The sequence below is a fragment of the Siniperca chuatsi genome, linkage group LG15 (genome assembly GCF_020085105.1).
Source record: "Siniperca chuatsi isolate FFG_IHB_CAS linkage group LG15, ASM2008510v1, whole genome shotgun sequence".
In the NCBI taxonomy this organism is placed as follows: Eukaryota; Metazoa; Chordata; class Actinopteri; order Centrarchiformes; family Sinipercidae; genus Siniperca; species Siniperca chuatsi.
Window position 1 is genome coordinate 6001541 of NC_058056.1, and position 14282 is coordinate 6015822.

A 14282-nucleotide genomic window follows, 5' to 3' on the forward strand; every position below is an offset into this window, starting at 1 on the left:
TCAGGTCCACTGTACTTTATCCAGAGTCAAGGGCTGTGTTCAGAATCACACTATACTATTCATACATACTATTCATACTAACTATGATGTGAAATTGAGTATGTAGTGCATTCCAACTGCATAGTATGTGGATTTTCTGTGCGTGAGAAATGCCTGGATGTATACTAGATTAGCAAGAATTTCTAAGTATGCACCGTGAGCTTACTGGACATAGTCAACTGCCCCACAATGCATTGCGTCTCTTCAGACTGCGCAATGTCGGAGATTTTGAGCCAGGCTTAAAGCTGTTAATAAGTCACTATTAAGTTTTAATATTTTTAGGGGGAGAAATTAACCATTTAGGTTACCAATATGTGGTCAGTTTATCCAAATAACGCCTTTTTGGAAATTTGCTGCAACGTTTTCAGAGATGTGAGGGAGCCGCGGGCTGGGTGAGACGTCTCTTGCTTAAGTATACTTCGGTGTGAACAGTCTGCTGGTTATGGCATACTTCTTACAAACTGATTTACTATGTATGAGGCAGTACGTTATTATGTGATTTCGAACACAGCCCAACATTTTCTCACTTTTACCAGCTGTCTTTAAAAAGACTAGATGAGGTGACGGAAAGGTAGCCAGCCATCTCAACTTTCTTAAACCTACCTTCTACTTTTCCATCTGTACACCCAATATTAGATCAAATCAAAAAGAAACTTTTACCCCCAGAAATATTTGAGGAATTACATCAGTTACCATGGTGTGTCAAAGACGTAACAGCAAACATTCCTCGTTAAAATCTCATAAATTGAGCCCTTACAACAGTAGAGCTTTTGTCTGTGGTGCAACAAAGTGAAAGGTTCAGACAAGCTGGAGCTGGTTTGTGCCTGCACGTTGACAAGGCGGTGGGGAGACAGATTTAACCCAACTGATTCTGTAACTTTTCTTTAACAAGGTCAGGGGTTTTTCTCAAAAGCACTTTTAGTTAAGGATGCATTGATAGCAATTATCCTTTCACAGTGACCTGTCACTGTTTTGAAGATGACAACTGGCCTTTGGATACATGCGCTTGCAGACATTCAAACTCTTTTGAAATACAGCCTAAAGGTTGTGTTAGGGTCAAAGGTTTCAGAGTGCATCTGTCACTTTTTCCCTTCACAGTATGCTTTTACTGTTCACTGGCCTCCAACCTTCCCAGCTCTAAAACCCAGCCGTCACTGTTTGATGTGTTTGTTTTTATTATATTATTTGCTAGCTTTTATTTGACTTTAAAGTAAAGTAAATAAAGCATTGGCAGTTTGTCTTTCATATTTGCACCAAGAGCCTTCGAACCAATGAAAACTAAAGTTGACAGTTGTTCTTTCATGGATGTGCGCATTTCAAAAGTAGTTATCTGCAGTTTAATCATAGTTTTCATTGCAACTGTAAAGAATGACTCTTTTTCTTAAAATCATTGCTCATTTCTTGATAAAAGCATTGATTTTAAGGACAATAACCTTCATGTTTCAATAATTCAGTTTTAATTGTTAACCTAAATAGTAATATTGTTTTTGTTGTGTTAAAAACTTAAATAGAATTCTAAATGAACAGAATTCATATTGACAGCTGTGGTCCATGCCCACCGTCACACTTGTAAAGAAAAGAAATAAAGAGTATAAAATGAGACAATATTTAAAATAGTAACAACAGTGACAAAAGAAAATCAATAAGAAAGTACTGTTGCTGGTACATACGGAATATATTTGACTTACCATTATGCTTGGAGTTACAGTTTTTCTACTTTCTGCTTTTGACATTTGTTACTTTTCTAGAGCTAACTTTTTTCAGTGGTGGAATGTGCATTTACTCAAGTACTTATTAAGTCAAATTAAGAGGTACTTCTACTTTACTGGACTATTTCCATTTTAGGCCACATTATACTTCTACTTCAAATTACATTCAAACCCCTTGTCTTAGTCTTGCTACAAAAAGTACACAAATACCATTTTTTCACTAACAGTATCCTAATTAGACTGCAATACAGTGCAAATACAAGATATATTTTAATTTTTAAGCTAGATACTTGTAAGGGGGTTATTGCATTGCTGGAACTGACATGCACCTCCTTAAAAATATACAGTAGCTGCTCGTCAGGATTATAACAGCTATGAAGATTCCAATTTGGAGACCACAAGTACTTTGATTGGTCAGCTAGGGCTGCTTATGTTTTCTCCTTCGAATTTCCTTTGCCGCTAGAGATCATTGGTCATAAAGATGTTGAAGAAACGCTCAGTAATTGTCCCTCTTTTCAGTAACACTAGACAAGTTTGGGATCTGGCAAAACCACCAAGTGAATACCCGACACCGCCTGATACTGTAGGGCACATCCATCTACTGTTGCTCTGGTGCCATGTCAGTCAACGTGTGAAATCCCACGCCAGACTATAAATCAATTCACATGCTGGAGGCATCTACAGCGGGACTGTACATTTGATGCAGCAGCATTAATCCAGGCTAAGAGTAGTATATGCTGTTGCCTGTTACTCTCTTCACCTGCATGTATCAGCATGATCAGACTCTGATGTAATTTTAATTCCCATATGCCCATATTAGATTTAAAACAAGTTCATGCATGTTGCTTGGAGGAAAAATAGGAAATGTAGAGAGACAGGATGAAGCATATGCATCATAAAGTAAATTACATTTATTAAATAATTAAAGCCTACTGGCATCCTGGGTGGTCTTGTGGTGGTGATAGGGGGATTTACTTGGCCAAACTGGTAGGTGGAGGGAGGCCATAGTCCTGATTAGTAGTCCTAATTGCTAATTACATTCAATGCTTGTCTCACTGAATGTATATGTTTGTCCAATATGTTAAATTACATTTAAATCAACATTAATAGATAAAAGTGTACCTATGAACAAGACTGTGATAAACTGTACGTATCTTTATTGGTTTTAATAGCTCCAGCAAAGTGATCAGCCTGTTTTATCAAGTGGAAACTTAAAGCTGCTAAGGATCATATCAGGTGAGGTGTGGTCAATTCATCCCACAGCTCAGCCTGCACAAAGAATGTAAATATGAGAGAATATCTACGTACAAGCCCTCTGGATCTACTGTTCTAATTCTGTCAATTCAGAGTTTGAAAGCATAGAATAATCCAATGTCCACATACTGTACTTTAGATTATTTAACATGACATGACAAAGTAAATTACAGTATCTGTTTTTACACCAAACGACTGCTGCAGAAACTTAGGTGTTCATTTCCATGTTAGTCGGAGTATTTTACACATTCAGTACACCAGTCAGTCATTAACGGCACTGCTTGACGTCAAAGTCTTGGCGCTGAATATGATGCCATGGTAATTCATGTCAACTGAATTGTTATTCGGCCAGCTTTCCTGGTAAACCAATCTAGCTCTGCCCCCTTGTGGGGAAACACTACATTGCAAAGACATGCCCTGGTGATAGTGGCTGGGGACAAGGTGCTGCTAAAGGGAACTACTGTAAAATTACTGCCACAGGTGCCAACAATATGTGTGTCATACTGCTGTTATGGCTTGACAAACAATATCCTGGAGTAAGTTGAGGTCTTGGATTTATGTCCTCTCTTACTAAGTGTATACTGACATTTTGTTGCACTTTGGGAGAAAGCCCCTGAGGCTGCCATCTTTGTGCGCTGTGTGGAGCTGAACCCATGATTGTGTCATATGACAGTACTATCTTGCAGACACAGTACAGCATTGCTTAAAGTACAAATTTAGCACATCTATTGTTTAAATGAGGTGGAATGCTGTCTGTCGTTTGTCATTATATTAGACTGCTTGTTGCTCAGAGGACTCTTTGGTTTCAGACTGGGTGTGATTCGTCTAAGGCAGCTGACTAACTTCAGCTGCAGAAAAGCCACTCCTCTTGAAATAGATGCACCTCCGCATGCCTCACACGTGTTCTAGAATCCTCGATGGCACTCTAATTGCTCAGTGTGCGTGGTTTGCCGCTGGGTAGTGAATGTTGTCCGTCATATTGTCTCTCTCCTCTGTGTGTTTTTCCAACTAAACACAAAAGCAGAATAGGAAACGTCACTGCAGTTAAGAACAATCAGAGGTGCCAGTGCACCTAAGAACACTAACATGTCCCACACCAGACGTTTATTTGTATATTGCTCATGATAACACTGACTGTGTACAGCCCATGATCCTATATGTAACTTTTTGAACTAGACCTTACGTTTAAAATGGTGTGCACATGCACTCATGTGCACATAAATTACAGATCACACAAATCAGTCATTCTACTCTCATTACTGTTTTATTTTAAATTTGTTATTGAAAACTCAGTACATTACAAAACATTGTAACAAGCATTGTACATTGAGAGGAGAAACAAAGCCCAATGACATAACATCCTCTGTGCCCCCCCCCTCTCCATTTCCTGCCTCTCTCTCTCCACCAGGAGTTACGACCAGATGAGTGTTTCCACAGAGTGCAGTTTCCAGACTGAATCGGACTGGGACCCTCATTCTGAGTCCACCTCCATGATCAGCTTTGACATGACTCAGCCATACAGCACTACTTCACCCTCCAAATTCTTCAAGGTTGGTTTTATTAACACATTTTCACATTTATTATCAGTGTTGGACTAAAAACTTAAGCTGTTACAAATTAGTGTGTGTTTGTGTTTGTGTGTTGGTGTGAGTGAAGAGGATGCAGTGGACAGGGTTAGATGGAGGCACATGATTCGCTGTGGCGACCCCTGAAAGGGAACAGCCGAAAGGAAAAGAAGTGTGTGTTTGTGTGTGCATGCATACATGTGCACTTTTCAAAATGCTTCATTTTAACCGTTATGTTTCCAAAGTTAGGACTATGCTTGAATTCAAATATACTCCTTGAGAAATGCTTGATTGCGTCCTCTGACCTTTGACGTGCGTGCATGCACATTGAAGGTAGCTAGCTAACTATTGTACCTGCTCATCAGCTACTAGAGATCAGGTGGATTTTGTTATCGCTTCAGCAACATGCCAGGCTGTCGTTTTAATGACAACATATTAAAGGTGGCCGCAGAGAGGAGCCACATTCATTCATGGCTCTGTTAATCCCTTATTCTGGAAATTAGCAAGCCTTTAAAAATATGTATGTAAAAATACTCTGCTATGATTAATATTTTGTTTAACGTGGTTATCCCACATAAAAAGTAAAAAAGGAGGAGGAGTCTATTGTGCACCAAAATTGGCGACTAGCAGACGTATCAGCATGGTAAATGTAGTTAGCATCGTTTATTTGTTTCTGTTGTTTGTTAGCTTGTAACTGCAGTGACTGACACAGCCTTAGTGGTTGTGAAACATACAATAATATCTGCTGCGAGGTTACAGTTTGTTCATATTGTTATTACGTAACGTTAGTAGACAGTGGAAGGAAGCTCCAGGATCCGGTTTACATCCAAAAACTGCACACTCTACCATGTTTGCTGTCACAACCTTCGCTATGCTAACTTAGTGCAAACTCTCGCTTTCTGTACTCACAAGTCATCTCTGCGCTGGAGGTTTCAGGTTTCTTTGTCGGTGGCATTGCGATTGGCTTTCGAATTTGTGACGTCCCAAATCTAGCTTGTACGTTTGAATCTCAGATTTTAGGGAAGTGTAGAGACATCTCCCCCTTCAGTAGAGGAATGTGAAAACACCTCTCTAGTGACAAACTTTGCATAGATACAAGTCAGTAAAATCAAGGTCTGACATTTCAGGGGACTTAAACATAAGAAAAACACATTTTTGAGTGGAGGGATACTTTAAATGATCATGATCAAAACATACAATCAAAGTTAATATGCACAGCTGTTAAAATAAACAAAGTAACACTATACAGTACATTGATTGCTGTGGGTATAATGGAATTCTGTAAACTTTATTTTTCTGAATTGTATTTATAGTAACAGTTTAGATGTGATGATAAAGGCTTCGAGAGTCTGAAAATGTTTGTTGTATTAAAAACTTTTAAAAAAAAAAAGAGGTCCATGCCCACCATCACACTTTTGTAAAGAAAAGAAATAAAGAATATAAAATGAGACATACATTTAAAATAGTAACAACAGTAACAAAATCAAAAGAAATGAAATAAATAAGTATTGTTGCTAATACATACAAAGTATACAGTATATGACTTACCATTATGCTTGGAGTTACTGTTCTACTTTCTACTTTTAAGATTTTTTATTTTTTTTTTTACAATTTTGATGTACTTGTACTTTATTGGAGTATTTCCATTTAATGCTACATTATACTTCTACTCCACTACTGTACATTTTAGTGGGAAATATTGTGCTTTTTGGTTTAGGTTTAGTTTCTAGTTATTGACAAAGGCTTTATATACAAAACATGAGTTTATAAAATGTGATGCACTGATACACAATAAACAGTATATAAAATAGAAATGATCTCCACCTTGACTAACTAGGTATGTTTTGTGTACCTATACACTCAACATTGAATAGAAGACACAGCTCAAGTGAGAATAGTATGTTATAATCTAAATTACTTTTCTGTAGCTGATTTTGATTTTTACAATCGCTATTTTGTGCAGGTTCCATGCTTATCATAAGGGTTATCTTTGGGATTTGGCCATGCTCAGCTTTCCTTTCCAGTTTATTCTCCAAACAGCTGCACAACTCCATGACATCACCCGTTTCAGATTATTTTCTCTCATTTCTGCCTGTAGGGGACAGTGGTAAAAGCTCAGTGACAGACTAGCCTGTCATAGGTGATTGAAATAACATATTTAGGGGCTGTAAAAGTGTGCTTCCCCTTTAAGAAAAGATGCACATAATCCTATGGGATCTCATTGTCCCTGGGCTATTCCACTGACGCAAACCTGTCAAACCTGCTCTCAGTGATGTTTGTGTCAGTGGGAGTTGTTAGGAAGTGATGCTTGAGTATGTTACTGTGTTTATTAAAAGTTTTCAGGAATTAAAGCATGTCATATTTAGAGTGTATAACAATAAGAAAAATTTTTAATTTTGTTGGTTTTATAGCAAACAACCCCACACACACACACACACACACACAAAACACATGTTGTGGCATGCACTCTGAAAGATCCAGTGCCCTGCAGCCTGCAGTTTAACTGTAATTAAGATCAACATCATTGTTCCTGTGTGTGCCTTTAAAAGTTTCTGCTGCCGAGATCAGAGAATGAAGCAGAGCTTTGTTTGACTGATAAGGAAGTGGGACAAAATGCACTCTGATGTGGTACTATATCGCCACCTACCTGACATTTGCCATTGCTTTGAGTAAATACAAGGGGAATGCTTAGTGGAGAGCTAATAGTAGAAGCTTTGCATAAAGCGACGACAGGTAGCCATTCAAGACTTAAACATATACTGGACACAGGATACTCAATTTCTGCTCTTTTTTAATTTACTCTGCTTCAACACGGTGGATTTGTGAATGAGTCGAAACGACCAGGAGGTACAGTATCACTGCTTTGACTACACATTAAAGCCAAAAAAATACTTGATCTGAGTGAGGCTACTCAGTTAAGTTTCTGTGTTTCGTTCTGTTTAGACACGAACTGGAAAACCCGGGCCACAGGCTGTCTTTACCAGCTGTTTGCTCAGTGAAATTATGTGAATGTTTGGCAACACTGGAGAGTGTGTCGAAATATGTTTTTATCTTAGAAAAGTGCCTGTTCAGAAAGTACCCAGGAAATATTGACATTTAACTCTCAGAGTAGTTAAGAGGAATGCTAATTGGATTGCACATGTATTTAACATACTCATACAGCACTGGATCGTGGCACCTTTGATCCATTTTACTGTATCTAAAAGATAGATTAAATGAGTCTTAACGGATACAAACTGAATTCTTCTTAAATGAAGGCGCAGTACATTACAGATGTCCTATTGATTTGCTCAGCTTTAGAATGGGTAAGGGTGGGGTTTTCTCCAGCACGTCTATCCACACCCTTTCATTTTCACTGGATTGTGAATTCTTTTTGCTTGTTTGCCAAGTAAACCATCTTTCACAATCTTTTTTTTACACTGTAGCTGTGATGCAAATGCCCATGGCCATGCCCTCAAGTCAGGCACTTTGCTGGGACACCTAACTGTAGACACACACAAGTCATTGCAGCCAGTACTGTTTGTCTGCTCCTAAGAGAGGACTGACTATTTTATTTTCTATGTAGACCGATAAAGAACTAGGACACTGGCTTTTATATTTAACTTGATCAGCACTTTTGTGACTACCTAGTTTAAGGATCATTATGCCTTCTAAAAGACGTGCATATTAACTTCTTTCATCTGCTATTTTTGCGATCCAAGCATTAATTAGACACAGAACTCCAAAGGAATTCACCAGTTTAGACTCCAGGAAGTCAAAATGGTATGTAACTGTTTCTTTTTAGACTGTGGTCTGTAACTGTTGTTTTGTTTTTTTTGTTGTTGTTTTTTACAGTGGTTCATGCTTCTTGTCCCAACATGTGCTCTTTATACTGTGACTAGAGTTAGCCAGGTTTTGCAAGGTGTGTTTTACATTGGTATGGTGTTTTTTCCTTTTTGTCAGGTCTTGAAATAAATCCTGTTAAAAAGTGCCATGGCAGCACTAAAATGTGGTTTATAACTGACTACACAAACATTTGGAAGTCACTGCTGTTTCACACTGTACCCTATGTTAAAACATGATATTCAATTCAATTCAATTTTACTTATATAGTGCCAGTTCATAACAGAAGTTATCTCATTGCACTTTTCCTATAGAGCAGGTCTAGCCTGTACTCTTTATAATATTATTTACAGAGACCCAACAAATCCCACCATGAGCAAGCACTTGGCAACAGTGGCAAGAAAATAACCTTTAATAACCTTTTAACAGGCAGAAACCTTGGACAGAACCAGACTCAATGGTGGGCAGTGTTAGGTTTTGAGCGAGGGAGAGTTGTAAAATTGTAATAATCTAATGGTAGTGGTAATATAGTGGTATAATAGTGATATATCTCATTGATGGCTCTTTTTAGACCTAAGTCAGTCTGTCACTATTTTATTGTTTATGTACAGTTAGTAGCTGTGACCCTTGAGCTGAGCCTTTTTTTGTCTGTCTAGTTAGTCATTAGTCATCCCACTCCAGCCTGATTGTTTTACCGGTGTGTTGTTATTTGCACCAGGGTGTCTCCATTTAACCTGTTCAGCTTGGTTATTTGGTTATGTTATGTTATATAGGCTTTTAATAGGATTTTAAACATTAGCTATCAGAATCAGATATACTTTATTGATCCCCGAGGGGAAACTTTCGTTACAGCTGCTCACTATCACGTCATTTCACACAGGAATAGAAGTACTAAGCAAATCTAAATATAATACACTATAATACAGCTAAGATAAATTAACTACGAAGTGGATATAAATACAAAAGTTCACATTTTTTCCAAACATATTGAATAAGAGGGTGTAGGTCATTTATTGACTTCCCACTAAATTCAAGTTTGTTTTAAATAGCTTCTGACCTGGAGATATATGTGTGTGGTATTTTTAACTGCAGTTCCTCAAAGGGAATGTATGGTAAATTACGTAATTTTTTCTCACTTATCTTTCAGCTACATATCTGTTAAAGAGCATGCCTTTTATTTTTAATTTTCTGTTGTTTTTTGTTTTTTTTTAGCAAAGCCAGAGAGAAAAGGGTGTGTCAGCTGCTCTCTCCACCTCAATATTTATCTTTGTGTCTGCTTCTTGTCTGTCCTCTTTCAGAATTCGGAGGAGAAGAGGGGAGTGTTTGATCGCCTCAGCAATTTCTTCAACTCAAAGAGAAAGAAGAGCAGTAGTAGGAAGCATTCAGACTCTTCTGCTGATGCAACTTCCCCAACATCCCCCTTGTCTCCACGTTCACCCCAGTCTCAACAGGAGGATGGGCTAAAGACTCCAACTCCTTCTCGAAAAGACAGTGAGCTAACGGGGCCTCATTATGCAGAGTCCAGAACGGGAGCAGAGCGTGGTGACACTCTCAGCCAAAGCTCCAGTCCCAGTGCCTCAAGCATGGCTTCTCTGCTGCCAGATGAAGCAGAGCTGCCCTTCGCAGATAGTAACAGCAGTGGCCGAAGCAGTGTGAGGGAGGTGCATGTGTGCAGGATCAGCACAGCCAGCGGCGAAAGGAATTCTGGGAATGTGACTCCCACCACTCTGGACCTTGCTACTACCACTCATCCAAGTGCTGATTCAAGCTCAGGACTAGGCTTTGCAGAGTCAGTGGTGGAGGAAGTAAGCAAGAGGCTACAAGTCAGTTTGGAAGAAAGTGCCCTGAAGAATCCAGAGGGTTCCAGTGAGGACAATGCAGTTAACCAGACCACACTGTCAACATTTAAAATCTCCCTTTCCGAGGCAGCTGAGGCACCAAAGTCACCTAACTTAACCTCTATAAGCTTAGGATCAAAGAAAACATCAGTAAAAGTTGGAGAGAAGGGGCACAGCACTGCCCTAAAAGGAATAACTTTAGGCTCTCAGTCATCCACCTCACAGATCATCACGACTCAACAGGAAGATGAGGACTCTCCCGACATAGCAAGGGAAAACTCAGGAGCCAACAGGACGGCTCAGATATTCTCTTGTGAAACTGTAGCCACTGCATGGAGCCCTTCACCTGAGAAAGAGCAAGTACCCAGAGATGATTCTCCTGTCCAACTCCACAAAGCCATATGGGTGGAAACACACCTGGGAGAGGAGGAGGAGGAAGGGGGGAGGGAGGAGGACAAAGAGAAGGATATAATGAAAGAAGGGGAGGAGGGCTTCAGAGCAGACTCGCCTCCCGTACTGGCTATACCTGTCACAGTAATTCCTGAGGATGACTCAGTCACTCAGGGCACTGCAGCCAGCCCTTCTACCCCCTCAGAGACTTTGCTGTCCAGTGGCTGCTTGCCAGAAACAGCCATCTCCTTGGCACCGACTACTGAGGAGTTCCAAACAACCTTACTGCAGCCAGAGGAGCCGGACACTGGCACACACTCAAAGCAAAGTTCACTTCAGGAGAAACGCAGATCGAGAGAAATTCGTGTTACTCGCAAGACTGTGAACCTGCCTTCAAAAAACAAGGTTTTTGCCCAGAAGGTGTACGTTAGGCCGGAGCCAAGTTTGGATGGGAACGGAGCGACGGGAGAGGTGTACAGCGGAGATTCAATTTCAAAGACTTCAGACACAACAGAAGTTAAACTGTGAGTATCTGTCTATTTTAATTTTCTGTGGTTACTGTTTAATAGTCCCTTTAAACCTGGGAGAAACAGAAAGCAGGGGAGCTAAAGAGAGCTAAGCTTGCATGCAACCTGAGCTCTGAGTTCCCATGCACCATTGTACCAGAGGAGAACAATACAGGCTAAACCTGCACTGAGGCACTGAAATATTCATATACAGTACATCTAAACAAAAACAGTGACATTTTTCTATAAAGTACTGTAGATTACGCTTAAAATTTCTAAAAAGCATTTGTTATTTACTAAACAATAAATGTAGTAATAAATAAGCCAGGATTATTTTTCTTTTTATCAAGTATCAATTGAAATGAAGGTCACCTTGCTGTGTTTGCTGGTGTAAATTCACTACCTGAATAAGTTAGTCATTACAAAACTTAATGTGCAACTGGCGACTACTGCCTGCACACTTCTGTTTGACTTTAGGATTACATTTAGACACATGCCTATAGAAAATAAAGCATGCCATTCATACAGATACTGCTCTCAAAAGAAGAAAGAATGAATAATGGCTAGACTTACGTAATACCTTGTGAATTTTTGAGTTGCTGTGCACTCCAGGCTATGGATGGTCATGCCTGAAAAATACCTGAGGACTTGGTTTGATTTATCGTTTCAGAACTACTGCAGGGGGATTCTTTCACATAGCTCTGGGTTTTAACAGTAGTTTCTCTTTTGCCTTTGAATTTCAAATGAAATGCTACGTCTCAAGTTTGAACTTTTTTTAAACCACCAAAAACTTCAGAATATAAAAATAAATTAATAGTTTGACATTTTGAGCAATTCGCTTTCTTGCTGAGAGTAAGATGAGAAGATTGATACCACTCTCACGTTTCTATGCTAAATATGTAGATTTGGTTAACTTTGAACACAGCCATGCTAACTGTTTCTCCCTGTTTCCAGCATTTATGCTAAGCTAAGCTAACCAGCTGCTGGCTCCAGCTACATACTGTATTTAGCATACAGATGTGAGATTGGTATCAGTCTTCATCTAACTCTAAGTTTTTAAAAAGCATATTTCCCAAAATGTCTAACTATTCCTTTAAGTTATTTTACTCGCATGTAGATACTATCATTCCACCAGGAGAATAAAATGTTCCTTAATTACAGTATGTGGTTATTAAGGTTACTCTTGGATGTTTCTGTTAATCTCTCTCTCTCTCTCTCTCTCTCTCTCTCTCTCTCTCTCTCTTCAGACTTCCAAGCCTCCAAAACAACAACAATGTGGAACTCAAGGAAGCCAAACTTGAGCCATTACCAACAACACACTCTGACGAAAATACTCCTGAACCCCTAGTTAAAGAAAAAACAGACTCTGAGGCCTCTGACTTTGGTGATATCTCTGCAACCTCAGACATGTACAGAGCAAAGTCACAAGCAGTGGGGTCTGGGGTAAGAGGCCAAGGGACTAACCAGGCTACACCCTCTAAACGAGGGGTTAAAGCAGCAGCAGAAAGTAGGCATACCACAGCAAGTGGAGCAAAGACCCCATCTTCAGCAGCTGGCAGCAAGGCCAAAAATGTGACAACAAAGGTTAAGGCCTCCACAGAGAGCACAAAAGTGGGAACTTCTGGTGATATGCCACCGCAGAGGGAACATAGCAATGATAAAACTGTTTCTATGTTACCAACATTAAAAGACCAAAGCACCAGTGGCTCCTCAAGCGCAACAGGTTCAAAGTCTAAAATCCCCAAAAGGTCAACATCAGATGCTGATGTGAAATCACCAGTGACATCAGATAAAACATCAGTAACTGATGCCTCTGGGTTAGTGGTCACTTCCAAACTGCAGAAACAACCCAAAACCAGAGAATCTTTGAAATCTCCAGTCACTACAACCAAACCTGGCAGGAAACCAAGTTTTGAAGAAGCCAAGGGAATGAGAGCTCTATCAGGAGACATTTCTCCCACAAAAACAACACACAAGACAGGAACAAAGGCTATTAAAGAAAAGTCAGATGTCGACAGTGATTCTATAAATCTGGTAAATGGCGTGGAGAAAGACTGCAAGGACAGTAATATTAAAACAGGACACCCAACTGACAGGGAGAGCCTGGATGTCAAAAAACAAGGGCAAAACAATCTGGAGAATAATGCCTCCCTGGCATCAAAGAGTCGGTTGGCCATTTCATCTCCGACAAGAAAGAGGAAGGATGAGATAACTCAAACAAGTGGCACCAACAATAAAAAAATTACATCTGGTCAGACAGACTCAAACAGACCCACTACAGCCCAGAAGCAGAGTCCAGAGCAGCAAGAAGTAACTCCAGTCGACAGTGGCGAGAGACCTGGTAGTGAGACACCACCCCCACTCCCTGAAAGTCCCAAGAAAGGTAAGACAGTATGATCACAACATGTTGTATGCTAGACAGTAAATCAGGTAGTTCCAGTACTGTTTACACTGACATAACAAAGTCCTTGGGCCCCTCTGTTGACAGTGAATGAAAGATCAACTTTGTAGACACAGTTTACTTTGAGGATTAAAAATTGTTCACATGTTAGAAAATAGTTTGACATTTTGGGAATTTGCTTATTTGCATTCTTACTGAGCGTTAGATGAGAAGATTGATATAACTCTCATATCTGTGCAGTAAATATGTAGCTACTGCCAGCAGCTGGTCAGCTTAGCTTAGCACAAAGACTGGAAGTAGGGGGAAACAGCTAGCCTGGCTTTTAACAAAATTGCCTACCAGCAGCTCTAAAGCTCACTTATCAATTATACCTTGTTTGGTTAATCCATACAAAAACTGCGCCTGTCCAAGAAATAGTCCTGCACATAAAACTGTAAAAAACCAAAACATGTAAAACTACAACGTGTTGTTTTTACACTTTGGTTTTTGTACAGATTAAAAGAACAAGATATAACATGTTAATTTGTGAGTTTTAGAGGTGCTGGTAGGCAGATTTTGTTACGTTTGGAGAGAGCTGGGCTTTTTTCCCCTGTTTCTCAGTCTTTATGCTAAGCTAAGTTAATCGGCTTTTGGCTCCAGCTTCATATTAATAGTGCAGATACAGAAGAGGCATTGATCTTCTCATCTAACTCTCAGCAAGAAAGCAAATAAGTGTATTTCCCAAAATGTCGAACTATTCCTTTAAGGTAAGGATTTTT

At 39.5% G+C, this 14282-nt stretch overlaps 1 protein-coding gene across 3 annotated transcripts in view; it reads left to right on the forward strand.

Moving 5' to 3' along the window:
- The window catches only part of crybg1a (crystallin beta-gamma domain containing 1a), a 46832-nt gene that overhangs the window by 16622 nt on the left and 15928 nt on the right, over positions 1-14282 (forward strand). The window contains exons 2-4 of one of the 3 annotated variants that reach the window (XM_044165623.1): positions 4411-4552; positions 9688-11141; positions 12371-13506. In XM_044165623.1, the coding sequence (XP_044021558.1) occupies positions 4411-4552; positions 9688-11141; positions 12371-13506 (2732 nt within the window). Of the gene's footprint in view, positions 1-4410; positions 4553-7264; positions 7415-8066; positions 8330-9687; positions 11142-12370; positions 13507-14282 lie in introns of those variants that run through there. The other 2 variants (XM_044165624.1, XM_044165626.1) reach the window with 2 other exon arrangements.